This window comes from Malaclemys terrapin, chromosome 5, assembly GCF_027887155.1.
Source record: "Malaclemys terrapin pileata isolate rMalTer1 chromosome 5, rMalTer1.hap1, whole genome shotgun sequence".
In the NCBI taxonomy this organism is placed as follows: Eukaryota; Metazoa; Chordata; order Testudines; family Emydidae; genus Malaclemys; species Malaclemys terrapin.
The window spans coordinates 131294898-131307533 of NC_071509.1; the positions used below are offsets into that span (position 1 = coordinate 131294898).

The window sequence follows — 12636 nt, forward strand, 5'->3', positions numbered from 1 at the left end:
CAGGTAGGGTCTTCACTGAAGTGTTGTAGCAGCGTAGCTGCACCACTGTAGCATTTTAAGTGTTACTCCTGAGGGCATTCTGCGCAAAAAAATTATAAATTCTGCACACAGTATTTTAAAATTCTGCAAATTTTATGTCATATAAATGCGGAGGCTCCAGCATGGCATTGGGAAGCACAGGCCACTGGCTGCACAGAGATGAGAGATCATTGTGCAGCTTCCTCCCCCGCGGGACATGGACTCAGTGGTGAGGCTGCACCAAACCTAACACAGCTCAAGGACTGGGCCTGCCCCAGAAACATCCCAGGGCCCTGCCCCTCTGTGCCAGGTGCATCAGGTGTGGGCAGGGAGGGGATTAGCGTGGGGGGAATCCAGTTGTGGGTTAAGAGGGTTCTGTGTGGGGCAATCTAGGTGCGGGTGGCTCAGTGGGGGAATCTGGGTGTGGGGGGGTCTAGGTGCAATGGTAATGGGACTCTGCAGAGGGGTCCAGATGAAGGTGGGGGGGATAGAGGTAAGCAGGGGGAGCTCAGGGGGAGGTCCAGATGCAGGGGGAGTGGGGCTCAGTGGGGTGGGGATCCAGGTGCAGCGGGTTGAGGCTTGGTAGGGTGGGGATCCGGGTGTGGGTGGCTTGTCAGGGTGATCCAGGTGCAGGGGGAGTGGGGCTTGTCAGGGGGTTCTGGGTACGGAGGGAGTGAGGCTCAGTGGGAGGGTCTGGGTACGAGGGGGTCTGGATGCATGGGGGTTGGGTGGATGGGGGAGCAGCTCCCTGTACAGTGATCCCTCCCCCTGCAGCTGAGGAGCGATGGGTGCAGGAAGTGTGTGTGGGGGGCAGTTTACAGAACTTCCTACAGCTGGGAGAAATCTGGGGGTGGGTCTGACATAGCCCCGGATGCCATGCAGGGGAAGAGTAAGTCCCGTCCTCCCCAGCTCAGTCGGGTCTTCCCCAGTCTTGCCCCCTGCCCCACAGTGATTTACTTCTCTGCCAGCTGCCTTGTACACCCAAAACATACTGCTGGAGAGGGTCGTTTGACTGCTCTTGTGGCTTCCCTTTGCTTCCCCATCAAAAAGTCATTTTTCTGCAAGGAAGCAAAGAAATCTGCGGGGGATATAAATTCTGCACATGTACAGTGGCGCAGAATTTCCCCAGGAGTAAAGTATGAACAAGCCCTAAGATACATGTGTCCTGTTGGGTTGATAAATGGGTATCTCAGGCCCAATTAGGTTTAAGATGCAAATGAAGGCTTGTTCAGTTACAACATTAAACAGTGAAGTATGGTTCAGGGTTTCATGTTGAGTTATTGTAGGCTTACTCCCATTGTAATAACCGCCATTACAATCTTTTAAACTTTTTATTAAAAAAGACACCGAAGAAGAAGGATAAACAGTTAAAGTATATGGAATGTAAAGCATTAAGTTTTTTTTTTAGTTTTATTTTATTTATTCCTTATGCCCTTTCCTTTAAAGGAGTACATAGGGAAACCCACCACCATCACTACGCTTGAGAGTCTTTTACATGGTATTAATTGGTATTAAAGACAGTCCTAACTGTCCTTTTTTTTGGTGCGGAGAGAAAAGGTTACTTTAGATGGCATAGAACTGCTGTTGTTGTTCCTTTAAGATGAGACAAGCATACAATAGGGGAAAGAAAAGAATAATAGATATGCAGCTTCTGTTTCTGGTACTGACTTTCACCTACATCCTCACTGTTGGGAGTAATACAGGCCCAGCTCGTTATCTGATCAGCCACTCTGTGACCTGTGCACTGGGCTATTCAAGCTATTGCTGTTAGCTGGCCTTTCTGGTCACAGGCTCACAGCAGCGTTTAAAAAGGTGGAGTTATCGTGGCCAAATAAGCCAAATTCTTATCAGTCTGAGGCAAAAAGAAATAATGCAGAAAAGAAAAAAGGTAGGAAAGGAAAATGACACAAGGGAGGACGTGACAGCAGGACCCTAAGGCTTGCATGCAAGGTTGTCAGGATTTAGCCAAAGCTGGTGATGTTCTCTGGTTTTCCCTCTCTCTGATCTGCTCCGGTAAGGATTCTTTCAGAATGGGAACAGTGAAAACCCACCCTGTCATGGTGGATCCCAGGCTTCCAGAAGATGGTGGGGGTATTGGCAGCCATGACAGTGAAGCTCACACCTTTCATTCTCACATTCCACTGCTTCTATCTAGTGCAACCCCAGATAAACAATGTCAAAGAAGGGGAGGCAACCTCTCCCATTAAAATTAACCAATCCAAACATTTTGGTGATTTCAACTGTAAACACTTTCTCCCATTTCTAGAATGAGCTTGTTATGCCAATGCATGACTTTACCAGGAGTCTTGAAGGCCCCTTATTACCATTCTTTGAAAATAAACAGCCCATTTTGTACCAATCTATTTCTCTCCTAATTTTTGCTCATATTTGTAAACAATTTTATGTAATAGGATGAGTTGGACTTTTGTTACCTTGGACAACAGTCCTCTCAAATTTATTGGATTTTGGACACAAGAAGTCACATATATGGCTTTGCTTTTAAAGCCGAGCCTGTTGTTTTTTAATGTTCAAGGTTTTTACTTGTGCCAAACCCGAGGTTTGCATTCATAATATGTATTTGAATATGCAGACCCAAGTTTTGCATATACAAAAACTTGAGTGCAGAAACTTTGCAGGTACAATTTTAGAAGCTGCTTTTGACAGTTTGGCCTATAACATAAATCAGCTTTCAGGCCAGACAGCTTTTCTCTGCAAAACCAGATCATTGAGCCTCGCTGACTATGGCAGTGCTACATAGATCTTATTTTCATATAGAGAAATTGTTCTCGAAGATTTCTCAACTGAGTAGGGCACAAGCAGGATTCCCTTCAACAGTAGGTGTATGCACATCTGTTTTCACCCATCTTGCCTTCAACATATCTGTTCCTCCACTGATGTGAAGAATATCTATGTGGATAGTATCCCATTCTAGAACCCATCTTGCAGTTTTCAAAGTGTCTGCAAGATTACCTTTAGCAGGCAACAGTTTGTTGGCAAAACAGCCTATAAGCAATATATGACAATGATTCCACATGTATTATGGCTTAATATGACACTGATATCTTCCGGGCATCACTGTGATTCCTGTAACAAAACATTTATATATAAACATGAATGTATTAATGAAGCAAAGACCCTACACCCAGGATAAGAAAAAGGTTCATTACATATGTCAAATGCACCTTGTATTTATTTATTCGTCAGAAATCTGTTATAAGTACCTCTGAGCTTCCCCATCAATATCATATTTGATTAAGGATTTAGAGGATTTATATTCCTAGGAAGACAGTGTATTGTTCATTGTTAACAATGTTATTGGTAGCAAAGTTGTGTGTTAAAAATTACTTACACAAATTCTTGTTTTCTGTAGCCTGAGATGCAGAAAGAAGAAAAGTCTTGAACAAGTCATGCATCAGAACAGGTGCTACTCTTCCAGTAGGATACTCTGCGTATCACCTTGCCAAAGCACAATTGTTGCCTTCAGTATAGTCATAAGTGATTTGTTTTACTTTAAATGATTCAAGTAATGGGGTTTCCATGATTTTTCTTAGGAGACTAGTCTATATTCTAATAGCCTAACCTGCAAACCCTGTGCATATGTAGTATCATATTATGTGCCTACTCTGGGCTATATTGAATGATACTGCAAAACATCCATCACTGAGCCTCAGCTGCATGAGGGAATAAAATCTGCATGAACCCATGCAAAGGAACTCCATATCACAAACACCGTGGAGATCGCTGGAGAAAGCTTCCACACTTTATCTCAGAGATGCATATTGTTAGCATGTCAGGAAGTAGGGGCCACACACAGCATGGTAGAAGAAATCCATGGGATGTGTAGGAGGTAACAAATGACCATATTTATTATTCTTCCTAATACCCAGCCGTAACTGGACACGGTCAGGTTGAAGACGTGTCCTACTTCTGGTTCGGGGGTGAGAATTATGTTCCGTCACATAATCTTTTGTAATTCCTGGGGTAAAAATCACTTATTCATGCTTTGCTTGTTTGTTCAGGATTTGATTTAGTACACGAAAATAACTCTAGAGGTACTGACCATGGAGTCTGTCAGCTATCCCCCTGTAAATATTCAGTTATCATATTAATCAATCATCTAGGTATCCATTCCCCGTACATTAATCAGGAAAACAATACACCTGCTAAAAAAACACCTTGTTATATACTGTAGAGTTCATCCAAGATGTAGGGTACAATATTCCTAGAGCCCTGGCATTAATGTACTACATTATATTAGTTGCAGAAGTGAATGTTATGATTAAACATTGTTTTCCTCTCACTATACACCTTAGAAAGTTCATATCATTTTAAGTACATTTTTGTGCTACGAGCATCAAATGAATTAATGTTGATTAGTGAATAGAACCTGGAAACTTTCATTTGGAACCAAAGCATTTTGTCAAGTGTTAGCTTTAGGGCCCCTTCGGAGTAGTTTTTTATGCTTTGTGGTAAAGTAGATGTGAGGCCATTGCTATCATGGGCAGTCTGAGCTAGTAGTCAGAGCAGGAGACAGGAAATGGAGCCAAGGGTCAGAACCAGTCAGAGACGAGGGTCAGACCCCAGGATCAAAGTCAGAGAGTCAAACCAAGTGTTGGACTCAGCAAAAAGGATCAGGGAACAGGGCAGGGCGTGACTGAAGTCGGGGACAAGGCTGGGAGTCAAGTAGTTGACAGCACAGTATTTTGTAGCAGGAAACAAAGATCCATCTTGTTGCACGGATTACTTTCTGTCTCTTTCCGGCTTAAATAGTGTACCCGCTCCAATCAGGGGCTCCAAAGCTCTTCCAATCAGGTTCCTGTGAGCAGTACTTTTAGTGGAGCATAAGGCCTTCTGGCTCTTAATTCTCCAAGCACTTAGGTTGGTGTTGTGGATGTTGTGGCAGCCCAAGAACCTATTAGCGCTGGTGCTGGCCCTCTGTCTCCTCCTATCTGTTAGATTCAACATGTCTTTACTTGCTCAGCTGAGCAGTTCTATGCTTATGTAACACTGCAGTCTGCTGCTGATTCCTCATATCCCCACTGTCTGGAATAAACAACTCTGCTGCCCTTAGGAATAGAAAAATGCTACAAGGCATAAAGTATACAGGTTATGTAATCTCCCATGACAGTTACCAAGGTAAAGCGTCTCCTATAGTATACTGCAGTAAGACTTTGAAATTTAGCTTGCTACTAAAATACAACATTCTGCAGGCAGAAGAGTGCATTTGGGTGGGAGGAGGGGGAGGAGGGAATGCGGATTATTCAGGTCAAAACCAGAATAGATCTGCATTTGCGTTTCCCCCCCAATATTTTTTGGCATAGGGCCTGATCTACCTGGCCAACAAATGCAGAAATACCCTCTAGATACAGATTGTTAACAAATGTATTGATAAAAGTGCAATGTCATCTTAAATGCATTCTAATTACACTCCAGTTCTCCCCAATAAATCATTTTTTTAAAAAGTGTCTTGAATACAGAATATTAAAATATATTATGAATAGAGCAGGGAGACACCAACGTGACATTCTGACTTAGTTTGGAACGCAGAAAAAGCTGTTCAACTTTTAAATGCATGAGTAAAGCAGGAGACTTTTAAAGTTGTAAGGCAAATTATTGAAGAAAAAAAAAAAAACCCCTAGAACTTTTCCTATAAACATTTTAAAACTCTGTGTTAAGTTCTAATATCTTTTGGCGAAGTCTAACTTGCTTTACAGCAACCCTGAAGGTCTCCTGCCTTTCTCGTGTATTTGAATGCTAAACTGCATTTTTGTTTGTTTGTCTCAAACTATGGCCCTGATCCTACAAGTTGTTCCACATGGACAGACTCTACAGCCACTGACGTGGAACTCAGGGATCCTGCAGTGGGCATTTGCTTGCACCCAGCAACTAAATAAAGGAGTGAAATCCTGGGCCTTCTAAAGCCATAGGAGTTTTGCCATTGACTAAGGTTTCACCAACAGCCTATATCTTTAGATTGCACTTTTTATTTTGTTTAGACTAGAATACAAGCAGCAACTGGGTGAGAGCCCAAGAAAAGTAAAGTATCCGAGGGGTAGCCGTGTTAGTCTGAATCTGTAAAAAGCAACAGAGGGTCCTGTGGCACCTTTGAGACCAACAGAAGTACTGGGAGCATAAGCTTTCGTGGGTAAGAACCTCACTTCTTCGGAGTTGTCTTGTAAGGTAGGGACACCCAAAGCACAGTCCAAACAGCCCAGAAATGTGGCCTGCAGCTATTCTCCAATACTTTGATTTTATCAGTTGCTGAGCACCTTTTGAGAGGTGCTGTGCACCCTGAATTCCACCCAGATGTTGGGTCCCTTATCATAGAATATCAGGATGGGAAGGGATCTCAGGAGATCATCTAATCTAATCTAATCCAACCCCCAGACAGATTTTTACCCCAGTTCCCTAAATGGCCCCCTCAAGGATTGAATTCACAACCCTGGGTTTAGCAGGCCAATGCTCAAACCACTGAGCTATCCCTCCCCCCCATATAAAAGAAAAGGGGGAAAAAAACCTAGAGAAGAAGTCAGCGACCCAGACAGGGAGGGCAGCAGGGGTTACTGGGGCTCCAGCGAGAGGGCGGTATGAGGGTCCCACCAACGCCGACGGCCATCCCACCTCCCACCGCCTGCGCCGCAGGGTGTGCGTGGTGTGGGCCCGTGGGGTGTGGTGGGGGACCGCAGCACGCCCCTGATCGCTCTCGTGACTGTGTTTAGCCCTGCTGAGCCTTGCAGCTCCCTAGGTTTTTGGACCCCGGGTGGTCTGCCGGAGCTGCTCGACCTCGCACAGCGGTGATCTCGGTCAGACGGCCCCACGCATGAAGGGCCGGGCACACGCCTGGGCAGCCCCGAGGAGGGAAGTCCCAATTGGTCCCTGGATCTGGGTGCGCGAAAAGGAAGAGGGTCCCAATCTGCCTGAACACTGGACGCCCACCCTGGTTGGGGTTCCTGGACCGCGAACACCTGCCTCCCCACTATTCAATCAAAGTATAACTTGCAAGCAAAATATTATGATTATTTGCATTGATTTTTATTTCAAAATGTATCTCTAGCACTTTGCACACTGAACTCCTGTTAATGAGAGAAGAGATTATACCTCCACCTTCCTGTGGAAAAGGAAAGTTACTAGGGCGGGGGTTCAGGTAAGGGCAATGCTGGCAATTTCCAAGAAGTTTGAGTGCAGCAGTTTGCACAAACTGGATTGGATTGTAACTGCCCTGATCTTTAATTCAGAGGTGTGGCCCTAACTGACTGCTGGGTTTAGCCTGGTTGGACAAAGATTACATACTAAACTAGGGTTCCTACTTGTCTTGATATTTTTAAAGCACTTGATTTCTTTCCTCAGAATTGTTAAGTGACTAGAGTAGAAATGTGAGAGCCAGCACTTGTGGGTTCTATTTCTGACAGTCACATATTTCCTGTTTGTTGGTGGGCAAATAAACCTCTGTGTGCCACAGTTTCCACCACTGTAAAATCGGGATAATGTTTTTTGAGTTCCTTGAATGGAAGGTTAATAGTTTCATGATTATAAGGCCAAAAGGGACCACTGCAATCATCTAGTATGTCCTCCAGTATAGGCCATAGGAGTTCCCTGAATTAATTCCTGTGGAACTAAAGCAAATATTTCAGGGTGGGGGAAAAATGGTTCTATAGAAGTGCAAAGTATTATATTCCTTGCAAACCTAACTCATAGGACATTAATGGGTTATTAAATTCCTTTTGGTGAAGAAAGGGAGGGCTCAGGGCCGATAGGCTGCAGAATGCATAATGTTATGTTGCATGTTTGTCCTGTGACAATTTGTAAGTTAAAGCCATATATTTTCCTCATACAGTAATGTTTCCTGCAGCTGTAGTCTTAGCAGGGAGTGCTGCATCCTTATATGAAACATACCTTAAAGAGGGGCCTGACAAACAACAGAGGTAGGATAATTTCAGTGGTTTATCTGAACCACCTAAGGTAATGAATATTATACACACAGGTTGGCAGTCCTGAGTATGCAGTGTGGACTGGACTGAGTGGTGGAGGTTTGGGTGAAGGGGCTTTTGCGAGACCTTGCTGTTGGGGTGGCCTGAGATGGGGTAAATTGGGAAGGTTTTGCTGTTAGGAGGCATGCTGTTGTGTAAAGGGGCATTTGGCTTTAGTGAAGGCAAGGGAATGATGACAAAATGGTATGAGTGGGGGGCTTGGGTGTTTTGTGGGGCTGTTGGGAAAAGTGGGGAGAGGGAGACTTAGGGAATGCTGGGGGCTTTGGATAGATATGCTATCTACTTAAATGTCTTTTTTCACCAAAATATCTGAGTTGCATCATACTAATTAGTGGATTTTATCCTCACAGCACCCTCATGAAATAGGGAACTATTGTCTTTGCAGGAGATGGGAAACTGAGGCACAGAATGATTATGCGATTTACCCAAGGACAGACATGAAATCTGTGAGTCAGTTGGGAAATGGACCCAGGTTTTCAGAGTCCCAGTCCAGTGCCTTGTCCACTATACTAATCTTGTTACTGGGAGATGTTAGTGCAGAATGGTGGGTGTTGGGAATGGGGTGTAGTGGGGGAGTCTTCAGTTTAGAGAAATGCTAATGGGGAGGTGTTGAGGGTATGTTATGAGGAAAATACTGGTAGGGCAAGCACTAGGCTTTGGATGGGGCAAGCACTAATGAAGGTTTGGGGGAAGGTCTGGAATGCTGATAGGCTTATTATGAGGGAAATGCTATTGGGGATTTGGCGGAGACAGCTGTCCTGTTGCAGATGGATTCTTGGAGGTTAGGAAGGAGGCAATGGGGGAGAGGTGGGAGGTATTTGGAGGAAGTGCTGGTAGGGGGGTGCCTTGATTGGGGAGAGGGTGTTGCAGGAAGTAGTGTTAGGTGAGTGAGGTACTAAAAGGGAGGCAGTAGGAGGTTTGGGGGAGTGAGGTGCTGTAGAAATGGGATGTAGTGTTTGGATGGGAGGAAGTAGGGTGCTATGGGTGGTGTTTGAAGAGGGGGTGCAGTGTATAGGGGAGGCAGTGGGGCAGTGTTTGGGGAGGGGGTGTTTGGGCAGGGTGAGTGCCGGGGGACACTGGTATGTGGTGTTGGGGGAAGCAGTGATAGGTGATTTTGGTGGGCAGTGGGGGAAGTGTTGGGATGGGGGGAGTGTGGGGGAGGCAGTGGGGTTCTATGGGTGGTGTTTGGAGAGGGGGTGCAGTGTATAGGGGAGGCAGTGGGGCACTGTGGGCAGTGTTTGGGGAGGGGGTGTTGGGGTAGGGTTAGTGCCAGGGGGCACTGGTATGTGGTGTTTGGGGGAAACAGTGGTAGGTGGTTTTGGTGGGCAGTGGGGGAAGTGTTGGGATGGGGGAGTGTGGGAGAGACAGTGGTAGGTGGTTTTTGGGGGTGGCAGGGATGCTGGGGGTGGTGTTTGGGGCAGTGGTGGAGGATGCTGGGGGCGGTGGGGAACGGCTGGGACGGCGGTGGGGGATGTCTGGGGGCAATGTCAGGGTGTGTGGGGGGCAGTAGTAGGTGGTGTTTGGGGGTGGCAGGGATGCTGGGGGCAGTGTTTGGGGGGGTGTTTGGGGCAGTGGTGGAGGATGCTGGGGGCAGTGGGGGGTGTCTGGGGGCAATGTCAGGGTGTGTGGGGGCAGTAGTAGGTGGTGTTTGGGGGTGGCAGGGATGCTGGGGGCAGTGTTTGGGGGGGTGTTTGGGGCAGTGGTGGAGGATGCTGGGGGCGGTGGGGGGTGTCTGGGGGCAATGTCAGGGTGTGTGGGGGGCAGTAGTAGGTGGTGTTTGGGGGTGGCAGGGATGCTGGGGGGGGTGTTTGGGGCAGTGGTGAAGGATGCTGGGGGTGGTGGAGAACGGCTGGGGGCGGTGGGGGGTGTTTGGGGGCAATGTCAGGGTGTGTGGGGGGCAGTAGTAGGTGGTGTTTGGGGGTGGCAGGGATGCTGGGGGCAGTGTTTGGGGGGGTGTTTGGGGCAGTGGTGGAGGATGCTGGGGGCGGTGGGGAACGGCTGGGACAGCGGTGGGGGGTGTTTGGGGGCAATGTCAGGGTGTGTGGGGGGCAGTGGTAGGTGGTGTTTGGGGGTGGCAGGGATGCTGGGGGTGGTGTTTGGGGGGGTGTTTGGGGCAGTGGTGGAGGATGCTGGGGGCGGTGGGGGGTGTCTGGGGGCAATGTCAGGGTGTGTGGGGGGCAGTAGTAGGTGGTGTTTGGGGGTGGCAGGGATGCTGGGGGCAGTGTTTGGGGGGGTGTTTGGGGCAGTGGTGGAGGATGCTGGGGGCGGTGGGGGGTGTCTGGGGGCAATGTCAGGGTGTGTGGGGGGCAGTAGTAGGTGGTGTTTGGGGGTGGCAGGGATGCTGGGGGCAGTGTTTGGGGGGGTGTTTGGGGCAGTGGTGGAGGATGCTGGGGGCGGTGGGGGGTGTCTGGGGGCAATGTCAGGGTGTGTGGGGGGCAGTAGTAGGTGGTGTTTGGGGGTGGCAGGGATGCTGGGGGGGTGTTTGGGGGGGTGTTTGGGGCAGTGGTGGAGGATGCTGGGGGCGGTGGGGGGTGTCTGGGGGCAATGTCAGGGTGTGTGGGGGGAAGAGGTGGGGTGGCCAGAAGCAGCGGGGATGGAGGAGCCCAAGGGCACTGCCGGGGCAGCCGCCGTGCGGACTGGCTGCGGGGACCCCGGCCCCGCACGGCGGAGGGAGGCCCCGGCTCTCCGCGCCCCGCCCCGCGCTCTCCCCCGCCCCCCTGCGCCGGCCGCTGCCGTTGGGAGCCGAGAGCGGAGCCACTCGCTGGTCCCGCGCCGCCGCCGCCGCCTGCGCCATGAGCTTCTTGTTGTGAGTAGCGCCGGGCTCGTGGTGCCCCCGCCAGCCCCCCCTCCCCGCCGGTCCCCCCGCGCCCCGTCTCTGCTTCTTTGCCCTGGAGCCCCCCCCCCATCTTCCTTCCTTCGTCCCTGTCTCCCATGCAGCCAGCCAGGGCTTGTGTACAGCGCGGTACCCGGCCCCGGGCTGCTGCCTTGGGCTTAGGAAGCCGCTCAGAGGCTCCCTAGTGGTTCCTCACAGCCACCATGAGCGGGTCCCTCTCGCAGCATAGGCGCTGTGCTCACCCCCTTCGCCCGGCTCTTGGCTCCCCGCCTCTCGCCCGGCGCCCCACAGCCGTGCCCGGCTGAAGAGAGCGGCGCTCTCCCTGCCAGGGCTGCCCTCGATTAAAGTAGGCACAGCACGATCGCCCCTGCCACCAGCACACACGGCTTATTGCTCTGGTTTGGGCTAAGGCCAGCAGTGAGTACAGCCGTTGCTGTAGAGAAATGGACATCTTGGACAATAACCCTGAGAAATCCCCATCCTCCTTTCTGTACTGGCCCCGAACCAGCCATACAAGTGTTGGTGTGACATGGTGTTCTATTCTTCCTGTTACATGTATCTTAACATCAACCCTAGGGTTTGGGGCAATGGGGAGGAATGGTTCTTGTGAGTCCTGTTTTTGTTTGTTTGTTTGTTTAACTTTTTCTTTTGAAAGGGTAGATTTCTAAAATTAGAAGGTCATGATTACACAGGACTGGGACCACCAGACAGCCTTGTAAATATCTCTCGGGCATGCAGAGGGCACAGTTTGTTTTCATAGAGGGAAACATGTTGGCATATTTCGTTCCTCGAGCCTGTAAATAATAAAATAAAATAAAAAAACGAAAAGGGAGGGAGAGGTTTAAAGGGGAAAAAAATACAGGAAATAAATCACTGCACTCCGTTAATATAGAGAAGTGAGACTTTCTCAAATGTTACTGTGCAAAGACTATTCTGAATTTGCTCAACTGGTAATATTTGGTACGGAAATAGGCCAATGTTCGTAAAAAAAAAAAAAATTTGTAGAGGGGGAAAAAAAATCTGTAGAGGGAAACACTATGAAGGTACTAAATTAGACTTTTTCTTTTCAAACTAAATAAAAATATGTGCAGCAAAAACCTTTTACCATGAGGTATTTTGGCTGATGTGTTAATGTAGTCTATTCAGCCTTATAAAACATTATAAATTAAAAGTTAATTAAGGATTCAGATACTCCTTGGGCAGATGACTACCTTTCATCTGCTATAAACATAGCAAGCCAAGTAGGTAAGAAGGTGCTGACTGGATAGATAATAATGAGAAGGCAATTGTTTACTGCAAGGATACAAAGATCCTATAGGAATTAGTGACAAATCAGACACATGTAATACTTATGTTCTTGCTATTCAGCTTCATAGACTAGAGTGGAACTGAATGATCCTTGTTTCTCCCCTTGGGAGTGGAAAGACAATTAATGTAAACCAGTTCAGTGACCTATTAACTAAACTGAGATGCACTCCAAAGAAGGAGGAGGGGGTGGAATTACACAGCTGAAAAAGATACCATTTAATAGTTAAACTCCATTTAGGCCCCAATTTACAAAACCTACCGGTGCTTAAAATTAAGCACATACATAAGTCTTTGCTGGACCAGTGGCATGGTATCTGAAAGTTGGTGAAGGCTTATGTTGATAACTGTTAGATGCCATATGGTTGGCCTAATTCTAAAAAGCATGGGAGGAGATACTTTCCTCTTGGGAACTGGAGTAGTAGTGACTCTCTCATCATGGAGAGACACTATTCTCTCTCTAATTAAGATTGATACTAGCTTCCTTTTATA

At 47.9% G+C, this 12636-nt stretch overlaps 1 protein-coding gene across 1 annotated transcript in view; it reads left to right on the forward strand.

Annotated features, from left to right (window-relative positions):
- The first annotated feature begins 10734 nt into the window (after window positions 1–10734).
- Window positions 10735–12636, forward strand: part of MOB1B (MOB kinase activator 1B) — a 67332-nt gene continuing 65430 nt past the window's right edge. The window contains exon 1 of the mRNA XM_054030119.1: window positions 10735–10812. Within this exon, the coding sequence (XP_053886094.1) occupies window positions 10799–10812 (14 nt within the window). The 5' untranslated portion in view covers window positions 10735–10798. The remainder of the gene's footprint in view (window positions 10813–12636) is intronic.